Raw genomic sequence first — 20,337 nt, 5'->3', positions numbered from 1 at the left:
TACGCAAAACTAGTAAACAGTAAAGAAGAGCTACGTCAGCGAGCTATTACCTGTTTTGAAGAGATACATGAAAGCAAAATTAGAAAAGCGACGAATATATCTGATGCTTTCCTGTTCATATTTTTACAAAGAATTGTTCAATATTGTCCTGAGATGCAACTTGCCATTGATGTGTAAACTGCTAGTAAGATTCCTCCAAGACGTTCAGCATTACTTGTGGCAGCTGTTCGGAGTAGAGTAGAAATTCATGCGGCATGGAAACAATCTATAAAGCCAGCTTCGGACAGAGCAATTACACAAAAGGTTAAAACACTGCATTGTAGATAAATCCGCTTGATTCTGAGACCACGAACATTCTGATAACACACATTCAGTTTTTATTTTGATTCTGCTAGTGATATACTTTAGGAGTTTTACTGATTCGGTAGCCTTTTTGCACAATTTGAATGTAATCCCCTGACATATAATTCACCACGATGTCACTGTCCCCACCATCCTTGCGTTTTTTTAAATCCTCCGCCACAGATATTTCTAGCTCTCGTTTTGAGATTAAATCAAATGTAAAATAATAATGTTTACCTTTAAGCTTGTGGCGGTTTCGTTTTGCATTATGAACTTTGTAGAGCTTAAAACTATTGTAAAAGGGGAAGCATTCCTACTGTTGGTTGGAAAAGAAGGATTGTATATTTATACTAGATAGTTTAGATTCACCTTGTTGCAAGCTAGAGATCTTATCCTCATGCTGGAGGCCCAAGATCTGCTTCTCATTATTCAAACGATCCTTACAATACAAGGGAAAGGCTCTTTTGGATAACACTATGGCCATATTTGAACTTTTTGCAATGACCACAGGAGAATCTAGATATGTCATTGCTCAAATATTTCACTGTCTTATGCCATATACATAGATTAGACATGCTAAAAGGAGCTTGCCATTAAAAATTAAGCGTTTACCCTTGAATCAGTAACCCGGGAGTAATTACCATCTATAATTATAGATGGATTTATTGCCATTTTTATAACAGTTTTTTAATTGTGGAGGAACGAATGGTAACACCAAAATTCTGATTTTACCATTGGATTAGAAAACTACCATTGAATAAGAAAAAAGTAGCTTAAAATGAGTATGATCATGATGGTTTTACTACAATTTTTACCAAAAGTTTTTTGATTGTGGACGAACGATTTTATAGTACCAAAATTTGTATGATTGATTTTATGATTGGCTTAGTAAGAAAAAATTAATTGAAATGAGTATTATGTTGAAAGGTTTATAGCCAAATATTTACAATTTTTTGATAATACCATGTCTATTTTTGGACTAACCAGCTATTGATTGAAATTGAAATTATTGAAAAATAATTAAATTAAAGGAAGTACGAAAGACAAAATCAAATAGATTATAGTAACAGAAAACAGAAATAAAATCCTTATTGATACCAGAAGTTCAACAACGGGTTCTCCAAAATTATAAAGAAAACCTATCGACATGGTTTTTTTTTCAGATAACTTTTTAAGACTAATTAATGACGAAATTAGATTTCTGGCCCAAAGAAATTAGACAAATTCTGTACAGACTTGTGAGTATTTTTAACAGGGGGGTTGTTTTAATTAGTTTATTCAGCTTGGTAACTACTAAATTAACAAAATATACTGGGAAAATAAAAGAACAGGTCTAGTCTCTTTTTACGTCAAAAGGATAACTGACAAGTCAAACTTAGAATAGTTCTACCCTCCTAGATGAAAATTACTTGAGATTTTTCGTTGCAGTTATACCAACATTCAACAAATACAGAAACAAATATTTGAAAGATACAGAAAATAAATACTTAATTTAATATATTATTTTATTAACATAGGTAGCTGTTTTCAGTATTTTAGATTTAGTTGGATATGAAGCCAAATAAACTCCAAACCTTTTACTTTTTTTTCTTTATGCCAACATTTTAGCCTATATTAGACCTTCTTCAGGGGTACAGAAACAAGTTACCTTTTTTTAGCTAACTAATCGAATGTGGCGAGATTAGATTTTCGATACTGTAACTAGTTTTCCAATAATTCCCATTATTGATTTTTCCAATTTTGGTAAAATAAACTTTTTGAAAAATTATTGTAAATTTATCGACATGTTAATGGACTCTTTTTCAGATACATTTTTCCAAATAACTGAACAGTAAAATTTAATTTAATTTTAAAACTAACCAGAAAACATTAACTTAAAGCGTACCATGTGGATAGGGTTACTATTATTTCTTACCTTGTGGATGATGGTTCACTATTATATTATAATTAAAAACTGACTTGTTTAACTTCCAGTTACACAACAAATGCGTATCCCACGTAAAAGCAGAATGCGGCTTAGGTGAGCACGCGGTCCATATTTTACCCCCCACCGCCATTTGCCCCATCGTTCTGGATAGGCAGCGATCAGTACAAAAAAGAGGGTCCAGATATGGAGGGGATAACGTGAGTATTGTAAGTGATTTCTAAAAATAACCCGTAAGAATCCTTTTACAAGCGAAACAATGATTTTTAGAGCTCGTTAAACTCCAACCAGACCAAACAGCCGGCGATGTCGTTCCAGCTGAGCCCCTCTTCTACCACGGTACCACTTCTGGTGTTTATTAACCCGAAATCTGGTGGAAGGCAGGGATATAAGATATTAAGGAAGTTTCAGTATATTTTGAACCCTAGACAGGTGCACATCTTGGGTAAGTTCATTGCTTTATTGGTAAGTAGGTTGCAATGAATTCAAATGAAATGGTGTTCTTCAGGTGGTAGTCAGGGTGGACCCATGCAGGGGTTAAACATGTTCAAAGACGTACCGAATTTTAAGGTGGTGTGTTGCGGAGGTGACGGTACTGTCGGATGGGTACTTGAGTCAATGGGTGAGTGAAGATTTTAAACATATATTTAGTGAAAAGGAGTAATTTTTGGGGAAGTTTGTTCATTCAGGGGAATGCTCATGATGATACTAAAGTTTTGAATCTACGATTAAATAATTTAGAAAGAATCTGCCGAAAAAGAGTATCCAAGTTCTAAGAAGGTTCTAAGAAGGGAAAAAATTCCAAGAAAAACACCATATCGATGAGCTTATTGTGATTCTTAGGAACATTATTTGATTTTGGTAGTTACAGTAATGGTACCCACGTTTCACCTGTGACACGGGTGAGGGGATCAAAGTAGGATTCCTTCTTGGGACTTCTGAATGTATTACTTCAAGAAGGTGGTTATAGAAGTTGGCTGGGCATAGTAATTCTTTCTTGGAGTTGGATCTGTTATCTCTCTTCGTTTAATGATAAGGATTTGTAAATATACATATTTCCTTGCAGATTGCCGGAAAACCGAGCAGTTTTGAGACTACCAATTGTTTGTTCTGCAACTTATCTTCGTTGTGGCCAACTAGGGCAGTAGAAGAATGTATGTTGAGCAGAATCGGTGCAGCTAAAATAAGAACATCCCTCTGTTTGACTTATGAGCAGTTAGTAGTTGCATCAGGTAAAAGTCTTTTTCATCGTGTTTCCTTCCTACTCCAGATCTTACGTCAGATATTAACTTTATGCCACCGGGACATTACGCTCACTTGGGATATCTCTTCACAAGCTGCGTTTCTGGCCTCTTTTCTTTTCCTCTCTATTCGAGCTCTGTATCTTGCTGGCAAAATAAGAAAAGTATTAGAAGAGTTATTGCTAGTACCATAAGTACCTTTGTTGATTGATGCACCATAAAGCATAATGATGCATGACCATAAGCATAACTCCACTATCAAGGCCAGTATTTTTATGCATCCTTTGCGTGGTTCGAACTTTTTTGGCATTTGGCAGCTTAACTTGTTTAAAGTTGCTTTAAGTAATTTGTAAAGGTAAGATTTCTATCTAGATAGATGCCCAGATACTTAAAAGAACTTTCAGTGAGTGCGTCAGTTACAGTCACAGAAATTGTCTTGGTTTTTCTACCTGCAACAAGGTGCACTCCCTCGGTTTTGTGTGGCGCGAGTTGTTCTCTATCCACGCCAGAATGTTATTTAAGGCGTGATGTGTTGTGACCTCCATCATCTCCTTTCCTCTAGTTTCTTCTAGGATACCCAGGTCATCCGTGTATCCGGTCAGAATTAGGCCTCCCACTACTGGTAGATTTAGGATCCTGTCATAATAGACGTTCCGCAGTGTAGCTCCTAAAACTGAATCGGTATCCCACAGGGTTGGAACACCACTGCACATTACTATTTTCTGCTGGTTTACTCCAACGTTTAAGAATCGATCTTCGGTCGAAATAGCTAGGCAATGTATTGAGTAGGGAGTATGTTTCTTCTTCTTAATTCTATGAGTAATCCAGCTTTTATTAGTTCTGGCAGTAGGCTGTCAGGTCCTGGCGCTTTATTTGGTTTAATTTTCTTACCTGCGGTATTCAAAACATTTGTGGTAAATAATGGAATATCTGCCCTTCTTAATACTTATCTGGGCCATATTTCTGTATGTTGCTCTAGAAGAAGAGTTGCTTTTATCGGGTAGAGTTAAAGGTTTTGAGGTGAATTTACTAATAATAATATGATACGCCTTGTTCCATAGATCACTACTAACTTCTTTAACAGTTTTCTTCCAAGCATCCTTTTTTGTATCTTCTATAGTGGTCTTAAATCCATTTCAATCCTGCCTGTACCTGTCAGCGGTAGTTCTTTTCCGTGTCTCATCTTTGCCTTTATTTGCCCTGGTAATAATTCTTTTGGCACCTATATATACCTGTTTTTGGCCTCTGCTCTTTCTGGATTACCCAGAAACCTGTTTTTCTCCCTCTATTTTTTTTCCAGGAAAAGTAACGTTGCAGATGTTTGATACAATTGTGAAAAATTTCTCAGATGATTACTGCCTGTTTCCAAGTTGTTCAGAGATCTTTGCGGATATTAGGTTTATGTTTTCTTTTTTGAATCGCCAGGCCTTTCTTCCGTTTTGTGTATTCTTATTTTATATACAGCTTGTCCTAATTTTGTACAAAATGTATTGATGAGCTGAAGTTTTCAATAACTTCCTAGCTCAATATATTGTTATGCCACACGTAATGCTTCCACCCAGTCAGAACTTCAATGCCTTAGGATTTTAACATTTGCTGATTTAATTGCTGCGTTATGGTTGTCACCCACAATCTACTAGCCATAGACGATCTTACTACGGGCGAATTTCGCCATAACGATGATTTGGTTAATGAGTTCTTTAATTTTTGGTTTTTGATCAGCTCGGTCTATTTGGCGCTTATATCTGGCTGAGCAAGTCATTTTGAGATATTGAATGTTTTATCCCTGGCTTCTTCTTGAATCTTTTTGAACATCTCGCATTTAGTGTTTCCGTCCTCTACCGCAAATGTTCACAGTCCCAGCAGCGGGCCACATTTTACTAGTTTTCAGCTTTATGTCCGTTTTCCACAGGTATAGCAAAACGTTCTGTTCACAAGTTCTTGAATTTGATGTCCATGCTTTAAGTACCTTGGAGTATGAATTCGCTCTTTTACGTTGCAATTGCATCATCCAATTTTCCAATCCAAGTTTCGATGTCGACGTCGATGGTTGCTGCTTGTCCTTTGAAAGAAGCTATTCTTATAGCCTTTAACTCAATATTGTTCTGCTATTGCATCCCTATAGGTGAAAAGTTACTTTTAGGCCCTTTGAGTTTCTCATTTCTAGGTTATTTAGTTTCCCTCCAATTGCAGATTTAGTTGTTTAGGCTTTCGATTCCATTTTTACTGTCAAAAGCATTTCTTCCTTTTTTGTCTATCGCACACTGTTGACTTTTATACCTAGTTCATGCAGTTACATGCAGATTTTGCCCTAAGCATGTAACATGGGATTTCATATAAATTCGGGCAAAAGTTTATGGGTTTTGGTATCGGCTTGAAAGGGTTGTGTGATTTACAGTTTTATAAATGGAATTTGGGGTTTGATAGTAATGCAATTTATTTTTTTTAAGGCTTTTGGGGTTTGATTATTTTTAGGAATGTATTTACCTACCCTATCCTGTCAGCACACCTCTGTGGAGTTAGTCGTATTATGTTTCCTTAGTCCCTATTCATGTACCTGGTGTTGGGAACTTTCTGACCTTTGATTTGTTTGTCAAGAGTTTCTATGAGGCCGGTATATGTCTGGGGTATGGAGGGACTTCTAGAGGGTGCTGTTGTGCCACAGATTGCGCTATGAGTGGAGTAAATAAGACCTTTTAGATGGTGATCCGTTAGTGTAGGAAAACTTACAAATACTTTCTTCTATAGCGGAATCATGGGGCAAGGTATCCTAATTGATTTGAAATTGGCCTCCCCAGTTTTGCTAGCTATATTTCCCTTCAATTCTTCAAGTTAAGTTTTAGTAAATAAACGTGCCTTGACATCTGGTTTCTAACCCTACTAGCCGATTGACAGTGACTGTGATTGACAGTAATGACTATTGACACACTTGTTGTTGTGGAGGTTTGGCAGCGTTGCTGTTTCCCATTAAAGTTTAGTTTCCATTTGGCGGATGACGGAGCGTCATAAATCAGGCAGAGCGACGTAAGAGGAAAATTGGAATTTCGTAGCCCCGTTGGGAAAATTTTGTTAGTTTTCCATGTTTTAGTATCCGAGCAGTATCATTTTGCTGTGGTATTGCGGAATTTCTATTTTGATAGAGTGAGGCTCCGCGTAGTTTGCACCAAGAGGCAGGGTCAGATCGTGTCGAAGAGAGAGAGTGACAAGTTCACTGCCAGTGTCACATGTCATTGTCTGGTCGGTTGTCAGTTTCTTGTCCAGACGGTAGCCATCCCGTTATCAGAAAGAACACTCGACATTTTGTGGTTCTTCTGCCGGTCTTTCTTGCTGGTAATTCGGTTGAATGGAAAAATATTCCTCCCAAGTTTTGGGGTTTAATTTGATGAACGTCTAGTGGGAAGTTGTAGCCGAGAGGATTTCGGATTGACCTGATATTTTTGGATTTGGTCGGCTGCTCCCACACCATTTATGGGATTTTGAAATTTTCTAACCACAAAACGAGACTAGGCCTCGCTCACCACCTTAGGTATGTAGCAACATGTTGGTAATTGCCATATAATTGATTGTGTGTTTATTTTACTGATTTTTTTTGTCCTCTGTTTTAGAGGCCTCTCCTTTTTCTCATTCTCTCCTCTATTCTCTGGTCTCTTCCTATTCTCTGGTTTCTTCTGGTCATCCCAACACTGTTGGCAACCGGCTTAAGGGAGCCTCAACACAGCCTGGACTGAGCATTGTACTGTGGCTCTGCGATTTTGGATTGGAACTTGCCTGAAATCGACTTGCCCATGTGGTCGTTACCCTGGTTGTAGCTGACTGATTCCAGAGCTGTCGAGTTAAGCTACCTTAGCCAAAATACACAAGAAATTAGAGGACACGCAAGTTTTTGCACATTTTATTTTATTTTTCTCTTATTGAACGGTTTGATTTAGGGTTGGGGGTCGATTTATTAATTTGAATTTTATGGGTTTATTTTCTTTTATGTAAAAAAAAAAACGGTAAGAGGTTCTTGCTAAGTCTATTAATATTAACCTAAGGGTTTTCATTTGAGTCGAGCATCGACATAATTGATTTTGACACTGAGCCTGGATCACCTTGTAAGGGATCGGCTATTTGCTACAAATAACCTATTTAGTCATAATGTTGGTTGTTGGTTAACAGGTTGTATTGCACCAACATACCATTAATAGGCTTTTAAATTCGAACCTTACTATTTAAAAGTTTTATTTGGATTAATGTGACTTGACTAGAGTTTGTAAAAGGTATTTTAGGGCCAGTGAGGTATTGTGAATTAGGCTCCAAACATATACTTCTTGTAAACAACACGTGATCATGTTTTGAATTTTTCCCCTTGAACAGTAGTTCAGTGCGGATTTGTTTTTTTTTCCTTACTAATTCCTCGCCTTAAGCATACCTCAAGTAACCCTTAATTCTTTTATCAAATTTTTTATTTACTAAAAATTACTACAGTATTACATTTTGAATAATTATCTAAATTTAAATATCTCAGTGGAATTTAATTTTTTTATATAAATGGAAGTGACTATGTAAATTCTTGGATGATTATATCAATCTGGTGGACCTATGGATTGTTATTTGAGTTTTTCCCAAATTATTTTCAGATTTTAGGATCTAGGTACAAGCAAGCATAAATATAGGTCATCATTTTCTTGATTAAGGGGGGCTTATATTCCATCATAATATATCAGGGTTTGTTGTAAAATATTTAAATCAAGTGGCGCTCTTATTAAAATTTCTCCCACTACCTTCTCCACTGTCTAAAAGCTGGCGGCCACCAAATCTCTGAATCTTTTAAAACAAAATTTGCTTGTCTGGACTTAGTAATTTTTTTGTGGTTGAATAGTAGGTATGACTCCCCCGGGTTGGAAATAAATTGGTTTGAATCGAGTTACGCGCTACATTGTGGGTTTATATTTTGCTTTATCTCCTTTAGTAGATCTCCAAATGATTTTTCGCCAGTCTTGACAATAATGGCTTCTGTGGCACTTCTCCTTTTTGACCTTTCTTTTGTTATATATTATCTTGGTGCGGTGCTTGATGGATGTTGGTTATTCCCAGTTTCCATTTCGTAATGTGTAGGATCTCTTTAATGTTTGTTTTCCAGAAAGCAGGCTCCAATATATTACCAGTTCAATCGACCTCGTGTAAAGGTATTTTGCTCCAATCTATCTTGTATCTTTTAAGTGCGTTAACTGTTTTTTTTTAATTCTAATTACGGATTTAAATGTGCCATCTTTCTTTGAAAAATCTTCCAATGCCCTTATTCATTTCTAAGTCTTTCGTGTCGCCAGATCTACGTCTTAGCTTTTGAAGACTGGGTTACCTGCTTTGACTTCCACATTAGTGTATACATTTTCTGGCTAGTTTAGATGGATGAGCTCATTTATTCTAAAGGTGTCGGCGCTACTTAGTGCTTTTGGTAGTACCACTGATGCTATCAAAATTTTTATTTTAGCAGTAAATTAGTTGGGAAAAATTAGCGAGAAAAGAATCGATGGATTTATTTTAATTTCTAAGGAAGTTTCTTTATTTTGTGAGTATAATACCAATAATGGTCCCATAATTTTAATTGAATCAATAGTTTAAAAAAAATTTACAAAATTATCAAGAAACCTAAACTAGTTGGATTCAGTTCATCGACAATTAAAAACAACATATTTTTTTAATTTTTGCCAATTTAAAAAAAATGTATTGACTTTTTCTTATTGAAAGATTTATTTAAAAAATTCGTTATACGGTACTGCATCCATATTTTTGGTAAAAACTAAATAAGAAAAATACTGATTTTTTTAGGAAGAAATCGAATCATGTTCATGATATGTTTTACTTTTCTTAGACAAAGTGGAACTGGAATGTCAACCGGGAGTCGCGGTGATTCCCTTGGGAACCGGGAACGATCTGGCGCGATGTTTACGATGGGGCGGCGGTTACGAGGGCGAATCGATTCATAAGATTCTTCATAAGGTCGCGAGGGCTTCCCATGTAATGATGGATAGGTATAAAATAAAAAAAAATACAAAATAAAAATGCATTATAAAATAAACGAATTTCTGAATAACATTCTCGTTCTTCTTCTTCTCAGGTGGTCAATTGAGCTCTTTGACACGGCCCCGGTGGATCCCAATAATTTAAAAGTGGTGGACACGAGAATACCTTATAATGTGATAAATAATTACTTTTCTATCGGAGTGGTAAGTAACGTTTTATGAATAATGGTTTTACTACTATAATAATGATTAACTTCCTATCTTCCTAATCAGTGGAAATATGCTAATATATAATTCCTATTTAAAAAATTAATCACCCACCTGACCTTTCTGGCTGCAGAGCTTAAGTAAAATGTTAAATTATAAAAATTACTAAATTGCACTGAAATTAATAACGTCGATACAATGTTTTACCATCTATACAGTCAGGTTTTTGAGCTTACCATAGCACAACTACAGAATTCGACTAAGATTTGGAATTATATTTTTAAGACTAGTGATAAAGGGTTGTAACATGTTTATTAATATTAATTGATTTTAGCAAAGCTTTTTACGCCCTTCAGTATGATAATAATAATAAAAAAAATGTTGTAAAAAATTAAAATTTGTTGGTTTAAGTAATAAAGTTTCTTCTTTAATCTTTTTCAATGCGTATCTGTTAATAACAAAGTATCCGATTATATTATGATTAAATATGATGTTCCACGAGATAGTGTCTTGGACTCTCTACTCTTCTCTCTATACAGGGTGTAACATAAGGGATGACTTTCATTTTAAGGGGTGAATTGTTGTAATTTTTTAATTAAAAAAGTTTATCTAAATATATGTCCAAAGACCCTTAATTTTCAAGATACCGGGTGTTTCACTTTTTTTGTTAAATCGATTTTTCATTAATATCTAAAAAATACGTTTATCGAATTTGTTGAAATTTATAACAGGTATCCTTTGGCTTAATTTTGGTGAAAAATAATAAAAACTTACTTGAGTTTTAAAACTCATCAAATTTTTCTTAAATTAAATGCTCGAAATCATAACCACGACTGTGAATACAAGCATGCAATCGTCTTCCCATCGATTGTCGCACACGTTGGAATATTCCTGGAATATTGCGAATTAGAAGAATCTATACATCTGTTTCTTTAAATAATTTTCATCCACAATTGACGTCGTATAAACAAACGACTTTAGATATCCTCGAAAGAAATAGTCTAGAGGATTTAGGTCTGGGGATCTTGCTGGCCATAGCTGAGGCCCTGCCTGACCAATCCATTGCTGAGAAAAAGTGTTATTAAGATAGTTTCGAGCGACAAGACTAAAATGGCTGTTGGCACCGTGGTGCCCAAACCACATTTTATTTCTTATTGCTAGTGTTATCCCTTCTAACAGGCCTGGCAAGGTTTGTTTTGGAAATTGTTCGTAAGTGTCACCATTCAGCCCAGGAGGCAGGAAATGCGGTCCGATAAGATGATCACCAAGAATTTCTGCCCAAATATTCACCGGAAACTGCTATTCGAATCCATTTTCTCCAATGGCTTAAGAATTTTCGTAGTGCTAAAAATGATTAGTGTGAAAGTTTCTGATGTCTTCCCGTGAGAAACTTGCTTTATCTGTGAATAAAATTTTAGACGTAAAATTTGGATTCTGCGCACTTTTTTTAAGAAGCCATTGGCAAAACTCGAATTGTGTAGGCTCTTGGCAACAGAGCTTGCCCTTATGGAATGTGGTATAGATAAAATAAATTTGATTGCAAAACCATCCAAACACTTTTGTGGCTAATGTCAAACTGTAAAGATAATCTTCACGGACTATAAGTTGTCGGATCGTTTTCCACTGCTTGCAGAATTGCTGGCTCTAATTGTTTGTTGTTGTATTTTTATTCGAGTAAGAAATTTTACTAAACTTGCAATAATCCGTAAAAAGAATGCTTACTTTAAACGTTTAGCAGAAACAAAGTGAAAACGATTTTGGAATACTGTAAAAAAGTTAAATACATAGCACTAATTCCAAAATTCCTCCTAATTTAAATGATGCTAATATACTTAATATTAATAACTACTTTGCTCGTTGTAATCGTTTACCTGATAGCACATTAAGTGACTTTATTCATTTTTATCAAAATAATATTAACTCTAACGTTATTAATAATAATAACCTTAGTTCAAATTAATGGATGAATTAAATCCAGTAAAACTAATTATTCAGTAAGTTTTAATCAGTACCAACCTGTTGGAAAAGATGATTTTTTTTAAAGAGATTCAAACTCATGTTTACCTTTTTGCAAAAACCTGTCGGTATCATTAATACATGTATTTTGGAAAATCCATTTCCTGACTTGTAAAAAAAATTGTGAAAAGCTATAATCAAGCCACGAGCTAAAGTTTCCGATCCTACGGAACTTAATGATTTAAGGCCTATTAGTATTCTCCGGTTGTTTCCAAAATCTTGGAAAGACATATTTATAATCAGATCAGATAATAGAATTTTGTGACTTAACAGCCAAAACTAAATACTTTTTATGTAACACATTAATACTATCTTTGTTTGACTATTGCGGTGTGGTTTATAATAATGCCATTACTAGTGCAATTTCTAATCCTATCCAAAAATTGCAAAATTCCTGTATAAGGTTTTCTTATGGAATCTCATACATAAGTCGTATAACTAACTCTTCTTTTTAATCCTCACTCTTATCTGAATATGGCAAATAGGCGAAAATATGATAAATACTGATTCATTTATCGCATAATCAAAACTGGGCAACCACCATACCTAAAAGAGCTATTTAATATTTGTGATCACTCGCACAATACTAGATATTTAAATGTGGAATCATTTACCTGCTTATGCAAAAAATTACTCTTTTTATAGATTCAAAAAATATATTAAAAGGTCTCTTTTAGAATTTCGAATCAATACATAATACATAGTTTCTAGTATTAGTAAATTGTATATCCTGAAATATATGCATTCGTTTTTGCGTTTCTTCCTGCGCCTATCTCTTCTGTTCGTTGCCTGCCCGTGCTTTTAGCATCTACACTGCGTTTTTTTTGTAATTGGAAAAAGTAAATATTTGTGTTCAAAATAAAATATGTTATCTAAGAGTGCCATCGCATAAGTGCTTAAAATGGTTTTATGTATTGGTTTTTTTTTAAATCGAGATGGATACCTGTTTGCTAGGAAATAAATATTAAAAATTTAGTAATTGACATTTTGTATTTTTATTTTCTTTGGCAAATATATTTTTTTTAAATTTGTATTTGAATTATCGGTCTACCAACGCGCTCACTTTAGGCTTTCTCTGCTTTTGTAAAATAATAATAAATAATCTTCTTATATGACACGTCTCTAATTATGTTCTTTTTTCTTCTCCTATCGTCCAAGAGCATGTTTGCTTTTTCCTATGTTTTTTCTGCAGCGGTGATGTATGGATATTTATCCATGGCCTCTGATTATTTTTATGAACTTTTCAAAGACAACATTAACACGTGTAGATGTATAATTCCAGTGTTGCCCAACTAAGCCTGTAATAATGTTATTGACATTTTTTCGGTTCATGGGTTAATGACATAGGACCACCAATAGTCGCATGGTCTTAGGAAACAGACGTGGAGTTTTAACAAAGTTATAATCGTTTGTTAGTATATAATCTATTAATGTGGCACAGCAATTGGAATTTGTATTCCAATTTTTAAGTTATATTTTACCTTTGGTTTGACCCTTGATATACAGTGACCGCCTAAAGTTCCGAATAAATTCGATAAAATTTGAGACATAATTTTTTGAGAAAACGCTCGGATCTGTCGATTTTTATTTTAAGTTGTGCATTATTTCACATAAATTTTTGTATACAGGGTGGAACAAAAAAAAAGATGAGGCGTTATCGGTAATTTTTTTAAATGGAATGCTATATTTTTTATTGCATTTATTAAATATAGGCGAAATTCCAAGCAAGTTTCGTATAACACACCTAATCTCAAAACTCAACTGTTTCAGAAATATTTACATTTAACCAACAAGAAGGTAAGTAAGTACGTCTATTTACAAATTAAGATAAAATGGAGGATAAAATGTTATAAACTGTGAAAACTCTTATTAATGTATGAAGTGTTCAAACTGATGCCCATTTACTTCTTGGCACAAAGCAAGACGGTTTACACACTCATGTAAAACCCTATCAATTATTTCGGGTGATATACGTCTAATTTCATATCTAATTCTATTTTTCAAATCTTCTACGTTGTTTGGGTTCTCAATATAAACTTTACTTTTCAGGTACCCCTTTAGAAAATAGTCACAGGGATTTAGGTCTGGTGACCTGGCCGGCCACTCTATTGGCCCTTTTCGTCCTATCAATATTCCTGGGAACACTGTATCCAAGTAATTACGGACATCTCGAAAGAAATGTGGCGGTGCGCCGTCTTGCTGAAACCATAAATTATCTGTCAAACATTAATAGATTTACGGTACTGTGTTGGAGCCTCAGTTGCCCAGTGTGGATTTAATACTGACCAGTACCGACAATTTTCCCGATTTACGACACCGTTTAAACAAAAAGTTGATTCATCCGAAAACAAAACTCATAACACAAACTGACGGTTATTATTGCAAATGTTCATCATTTGCTTGCAAAATTGGTTTCTTCAATCAGGATCGTCCTCATTTAATTCGTGTATTAGTCTAATTTTATAAGGGTGGTATTCATTTGATTTTAAGATGCGTCTTACTGACGTTCCGGCTATATTATTATCAACTGAAATTTGTGAAGTTGCATTGTTTGGATTTTCTTCGACGGAGAGCAGAAGGTTTAATTTTGTTTCTTCAGAAATTTTTGGACGACCTGATCTTGGCAAATCCCTAACATGACCTGAAGTTATAAATTTGTGCTCTATTCTACTAACTGTTGACTGAGAAATAGGATGGTTTGAGTATTTAGCATTAAACAGTTCACTTCTTTTTGCGTGCGCACTCGATCCCCGTACCCTAGCATCATCAAAATTTCAATTCGTTGGGTTTTCGTTAAATTAGCCATAATTTATTCTGATAACTATTAATTTTCGAACTGACAGTGACATTCGAAAATGGAGATTCTTTATAAGTGCATCCACGGAAATAGAAACATTGCCAGTTTATAACATTATTTTTATCCTAGATTTTACCTTAATTTGTAAATAGACCTATTTATTTGTTTTCTTATTATTTAAATGTAAATATTTCGGAAACAGTTGAGTTTTGAGATAAGGTGTGTTATATGTTGTGTTATATAAGTTCAGATTATATGTGTTATACGTTATGCTTGGAATTTCGCCTATATTTCATAAATGCAATAAAAAATATAGCATTCCATTTAAAAAAATGACCGATAACGTCATATCTTTTTTTTTGTTCCACCCTGTATAAAAAAATTTATGTGAAATAATGCGCAACTTGAAATAAAAATCGACGGGTCCGAGCGTTTTCTCAAAAAATCATGTCTCTAATTTTTATCGAATTTATGCGGAACTTTAGGCGGTCACTGTATTACTCGACCTTGAACCTCTATTATAGGATGCGGCCATTTGCAATAAATTCCACAACGAGAGGAGCAAAAACCCGGACAGGTTCAACAGTAGGATGAAGAATAAACTGTGGTACGTGGAGTTCGCCACCACGGAGACCCTGTTTGCTTCTTGTAAAAATTTACAACAATCCATTGAAATTGAAGTAAGTTCCAATATTTTTTGATGATACAAGAAATCTAGTAATACCATTGAGTTAGTAGGCAAAAATTAACTGTAATAGAGTACAAATTTAGTGATTTTGGAAGTACCGTTTATGTTACCATAAATCTAATTTGATCATCCATTTAATTAAGCAAAATTAGCTAGAGAAGAATACCAAGTCGATGAAGCTACCTCAATTTTTCAGATAGTTTGTCTCATTCTGCTAAAACCATATATGTAAAATATATTATTTGTGTTCGAATTAATTAGGAAAAATAGAGCAGTATTTTTTTTCCTTAGTGTGACGGAGTCGGTTTAGATTTGGCCAACGGGCTGCCCTTGCAAGGCATCACTTTCCTCAACATCCCTTACACGCACGGAGGATCGAACTTATGGGGGGAGCATCTGGCGGTCGCGCGGAGAACTAGAAAGAAAACCAGGGAGAAGGACATCAGCACCAGCAGCTTCAATTCGGTGGATCTCAGTGTAGCAGTACAAGGTAGAAAATAGCAGATTTTTAAGAGTTTTGTTTAAACTGAAATTAAATATCTAGAAGACAATAACTAACAGATAACACAAATACGTTTATTTAAAAAATGATACAATATAAGGGCATATTAACACTTAACAGACAACTGGAATAAAATAAACACTATAAGATAAACACAAATTACGAGACAGTTTTACCACTAACCAAAACTCTATTTTCTCTCTCTTATTTGTACTCTCGACATGTGTTTCGCTTTCAGTTTTAATCTTCTCCCGAAGATGCTAACATCGTTAGCGAAATACGTGTCAAGAGTACAGAGTGTCCCATTTTGGGTACTTTTGCGGGGTATCTCCGTTATTTTTAACGTTAGCGTGATGCGGTTTTCGCGACAGTGTGCTACTTTTTCGTGAAAATAACGATACCGTTAACAAAAATTCTAAAGCCCTCTTAGTTTTTAAGATATAGGCCATTTTTGAAAATTCGACATTTTGGGATCCCCCTTGTATTTCGGTTATTCTTTAACTTATCGAATATGTAAAAAAAAACAGTTTTATAGATTTTTTTCCGTAGAATGCAGTGGCGTAGATTTTTTTTTTAATATTTGCTGTTTTTGAGTCACTGTTTTTTGCTCTATAGAGTATAGAAGTTTTTACTAATTCCAACCGTGGGGTTGGCAGATAAATATCATACTCTGCTTTTCTAAGTGGATAGTTATGAGAAGGCCTCTTTGGAAATTCTGACACATGCTTTCGGATTAAGCAAATAGATTCAAATATAAACAGTGAAGGAAGAGTTAATATTCTATGTTTTTTAAAGTATTCTTGGCAGTGAGCTGTACTGTCAAGTCCCAGTAAATAGCGTATCGCTCTCTTTTGCAACTTGAAAGGCGCTCGAATTGAGTGGCACAGCATGACCCCAGAATGGAATGGCGTAACGAAGATGTAACTCAAAAAGGGCAAAATAAACTGATTTAGATGTTAAAAGGCTTAATTCTTTGGAAATCGATCTTATGGCAAAACATGCTGAGCTTAACTTTGTGGATAAGGTGTCGATATGAGATTCTCATTTTAGAGAGCTGTCTAAAATTAGTCCCAAGAACTTGACAGATTCAACAATATCCAAACTGGTATTTTGTAGAGTAAAAGGTTGAATGGTACTTTTATATGATACAACCTTGGTTTTAGAGATATTAAGGCATAGAAGATTGGAATCGCACCAGGACTTAATGGTAAGTAAATCGTTAGACATAGTTGCATGCAGAGACGTGATATCTGGACTGCTTTAAGTAAAGCTGGTATCGTCGGCGAACAGACAAATTTTGCCGCTGAGATCCAGATTGACCATGTCATTAATAAATAGGAGAAACAAAATAGGGCCCAAAACTGAACCTTGCGGCACACCACATTCAATTGGTTGGCATGAAGATGCTGTCGTATCAACCTTCACGAGTTGACTTCTGAAACTAAGATATGACTTAAACCATTTGAGAGAAGATCCTCTAAACCCATAGTGTTGCAGTTTGTTAATTAAAATATTATGATTAACACAATCAAATGCCTTTGAGAAATCGCAAAAAACTGTAGCTGTGGAGTGTTGATTGTTTAGGTTAGAATAAACACTATTTAGGAGCGAAAACATAGCATCACTAGTGCATTTATTACTCAAAAATCCAAATTGATTCGGTGTTAGAATTTTATATCTAAGCAAAAATGACAAAACCCTTTCTTTAACCAGTCTTTCAACAATCTTAGATGAAGTTCGGAGAAGTGCTATTGGGCAATAATTTGAGGCTTGATCTTTATCCTCTCCTTTATGCAGTGGAATAATAATTGCAGTCTTAAGGCAGCTTGGAAAGATTCCCCTCTGAAATGACATGTTAATTAGCTTCACCAAGTGACTTAAGGTGCAATCAATCAGGCAGGTTTACAAACATTTTGAGAGTTAGGCCATTAGAGTTAGTCTGGTACAGGACGATGATTTATTTTTTATTTCGTTAATTGTACTTGATGATATAGGGGTGAAAAAGACACTGTGCAGATTACCATTAAAATGATACGAAAGTGGATCGTGAGAAGGTGATATAGTGGTCATTAGGTTCTTAGCCACATTTACAAAGTAATTGTTAAGGTCCTCCGGTGAAGTAGTGATAGTGCTAGGCGAGGAAGATTTATTTCTCAATTCGTTAACAATAGACCATGTTTCTTTAGACACATTACCAGAATCAGTAAGCCTTTTGTTATAATAGGCATCCTTTGCAGCTTTTATTGTCTTGTGATAAACTCTTCTGTATCGCCTGACGTAATTGTGGAAAACGTCGCTGACAAGTCCTTGTAAATCTATCGAACTCATCATCGATATCATCAGAAAGAAAATCCCAATTGCAATCAAGGCACTGATTCTTGAAATTTAATAAATTCTTGTCACCAAAAACACGGCCTAATCGACGTAAAGTATTTTTGTTTTTAAATTCCAAAGAAAATCTACAAATCACAGCTTCATGATCAGAAAACCCTGCATTTAAGGCAGTACAATCAACGAGTGATGGAATAAATGATGACACAATATAGTCGATTGTGCTAGAACTATTTTTAGTTATTCTGGTTGGAGAGTTGATGTGCATTTCTAAACCCAATGAATCAAAAATTGACTGCAGAGACTCTTGAGCAGCACACACCCTGGTGAAGTCAATGTTAAAGTCACCACATAAAATCAATTTACTTTTTATAGGTAGGGAATCCAGCAAGCTCAGTAGTTTTTGGCAGAAAATCAGCACATTAGCGTCCGGTGATCGATAAATACAAATAATGTAAAGGTCAAGTAAAGCATTATGAACGATGGAAAATTCAAATTCTTTTTCAGATAATAAGATATCGAACTTAGTGACCGCTACAAAGTCGCTGTTGGTAGACATAATTAAGGTGCCGCCATGAGAAAAAATACTTCTATTGAACCTAGCAATTGTAGTATAATTTTGAATACAAATAGGTTCATCTATGTTTAACCAATGTTCGGTAATGGCGATAATTTCGGGAAATTTAAGTTCTTCTAATAGAAGAAATAAATCGTTGGTTTTGTGTCTTAAGGACTGAATATTTAAAAGAAAAACACTGAGCTCGCTATCTTCCGGCTTTACAGAGGGTGCTAGATCCTCTGGTCGCGTCACATTAATTAAAAATTTTTGTTTCTAGATGGAGAGCAACTAGAAAAATTATTTGATTGACTTTCCCTAATTTTTTGAAGCCTTACCAGTTTTTCAGATGAAAAAAAGGACCTAAAGGCTGAAAGGTCATCTTCAACCTCGGCGGCCCCAATGCCGTAGACGTCATGGAAGCGGATATACAGGTTTCGCAATGAACCAAGATCGATGGGCATATATTATGGGACTTGACTCTCGTGTGGTATTATAGTGTGGACATCATCCTTCAAGATTATTAGACTATTAAATGCAAAAATGTCAATCTTCTGCCTATACTTCTATAAATTACTGATATTCATTAGAAAACATGAAAACCATTTTAAGAATAATGCTTATTTTAACAAAGGAATTTAGGCTCGCTCTAAATCGGACCTCAGCATTCGATCACATACTATGTACCATGTTAGAGTACACCGATGTGCCGCGCATTACCCTCCAACATTAAAAACATACACAACTTTAATTCGATAAAACAATCAAATCAGTTTTAACCAGAAATGTGTTATACTCACATAATGACTATTGACCCTTTTTAATTTGCCTGAGAATTGTCACGAAGTCTTGTTACCCTCGGTTTTGCCATTCTTTCTTCTTTTTAGTTTAGTTTTATTATATTTTAATGTTTTTTGTCGTATTTTATCATATTTTTTTCATCATATCTATTTTTAGTTTTGTTTAGCGATCTAATCTAATTTCTTTATAATTTTACCTTTACTTGTAATTATAAAATTTTAGAATAATATATCGTACGGTTTGAAATTAATGAAATGAAATAAATAAAAAATGTCCACCCTTTCAGACATTGGTGATGGTCTAATCGAAGTGATAGGATTGGACAATTGCCTCCACATGGGCCAAGTGAAAATGGGAATAACTGCAAGCGGACGCCGTCTCGCTCAATGCTCCTCCGTCACCATAAAGACGAAGAAAACTTTTCCGATGCAAATCGACGGCGAACCCTGGATGCAACCTCCCACCACAGTAAGACAATTTGGATTTTTTATTTCTCATTTTAGATTTTTTTGGGTATTAAGTCACTATTTCAGTAAATGCCATTTTAGAAAATCTTATCTCATACATCCCTTATGAAACCACCTAAAACAAACGATACACTGGATCTAATCTTCTCTACTAGCAGTTATTCGATAGTTATCCCACACTCCACACAATCATTTTTGTAACCATCATAATCAGATTCACCGTCGCTTTTAGATTTTACTAAAACTTCTGTTTCACTTTCTGAAGATAAAGTTACTGGTTAATTTCTTTTCTTTTTTAGTTCGCTCTTTTATCGCTTTCTTTTCAACCAGTTCCTTTTTTTATATTATTTTCTACAAAGACCGCTGAAGCTACGAAATACGCAAATAATTTTTAGAACATGGAATGTAGAAGGCTTAGCCAACAACATAACTGAAGTGATGTCAGAAATTAATAAAAACT

The 20,337-nt window shown here is 34.8% G+C and overlaps 1 protein-coding gene across 6 annotated transcripts in view; it reads left to right on the top strand.

Annotated features, from left to right (window-relative positions):
• The window catches only part of LOC126733494 (diacylglycerol kinase 1), a 390,145-nt gene that overhangs the window by 327,966 nt on the left and 41,842 nt on the right, over positions 1 to 20,337 (top strand). For 5 of the 6 annotated variants that reach the window (XM_050436806.1, XM_050436805.1, XM_050436807.1 and 2 more), the window contains 8 exons: positions 2,317 to 2,475; positions 2,537 to 2,711; positions 2,775 to 2,888; positions 9,362 to 9,521; positions 9,608 to 9,716; positions 15,057 to 15,212; positions 15,512 to 15,710; positions 19,697 to 19,878. In XM_050436806.1, the coding sequence (XP_050292763.1) occupies positions 2,317 to 2,475; positions 2,537 to 2,711; positions 2,775 to 2,888; positions 9,362 to 9,521; positions 9,608 to 9,716; positions 15,057 to 15,212; positions 15,512 to 15,710; positions 19,697 to 19,878 (1,254 nt within the window). Of the gene's footprint in view, positions 1 to 2,316; positions 2,476 to 2,536; positions 2,712 to 2,774; positions 2,889 to 9,361; positions 9,522 to 9,607; positions 9,717 to 15,056; positions 15,213 to 15,511; positions 15,711 to 19,696; positions 19,879 to 20,337 lie in introns of those variants that run through there. The other variant, XR_007659735.1, reaches the window with a different exon arrangement.

The sequence above is a fragment of the Anthonomus grandis genome, chromosome 2, assembly GCF_022605725.1.
Source record: "Anthonomus grandis grandis chromosome 2, icAntGran1.3, whole genome shotgun sequence".
Taxonomy (NCBI): domain Eukaryota; kingdom Metazoa; phylum Arthropoda; class Insecta; order Coleoptera; family Curculionidae; genus Anthonomus; species Anthonomus grandis.
The sequence above is the reverse complement of the archived record's forward strand: the minus strand, read 5'-3'. Positions and strand labels throughout refer to the sequence as shown.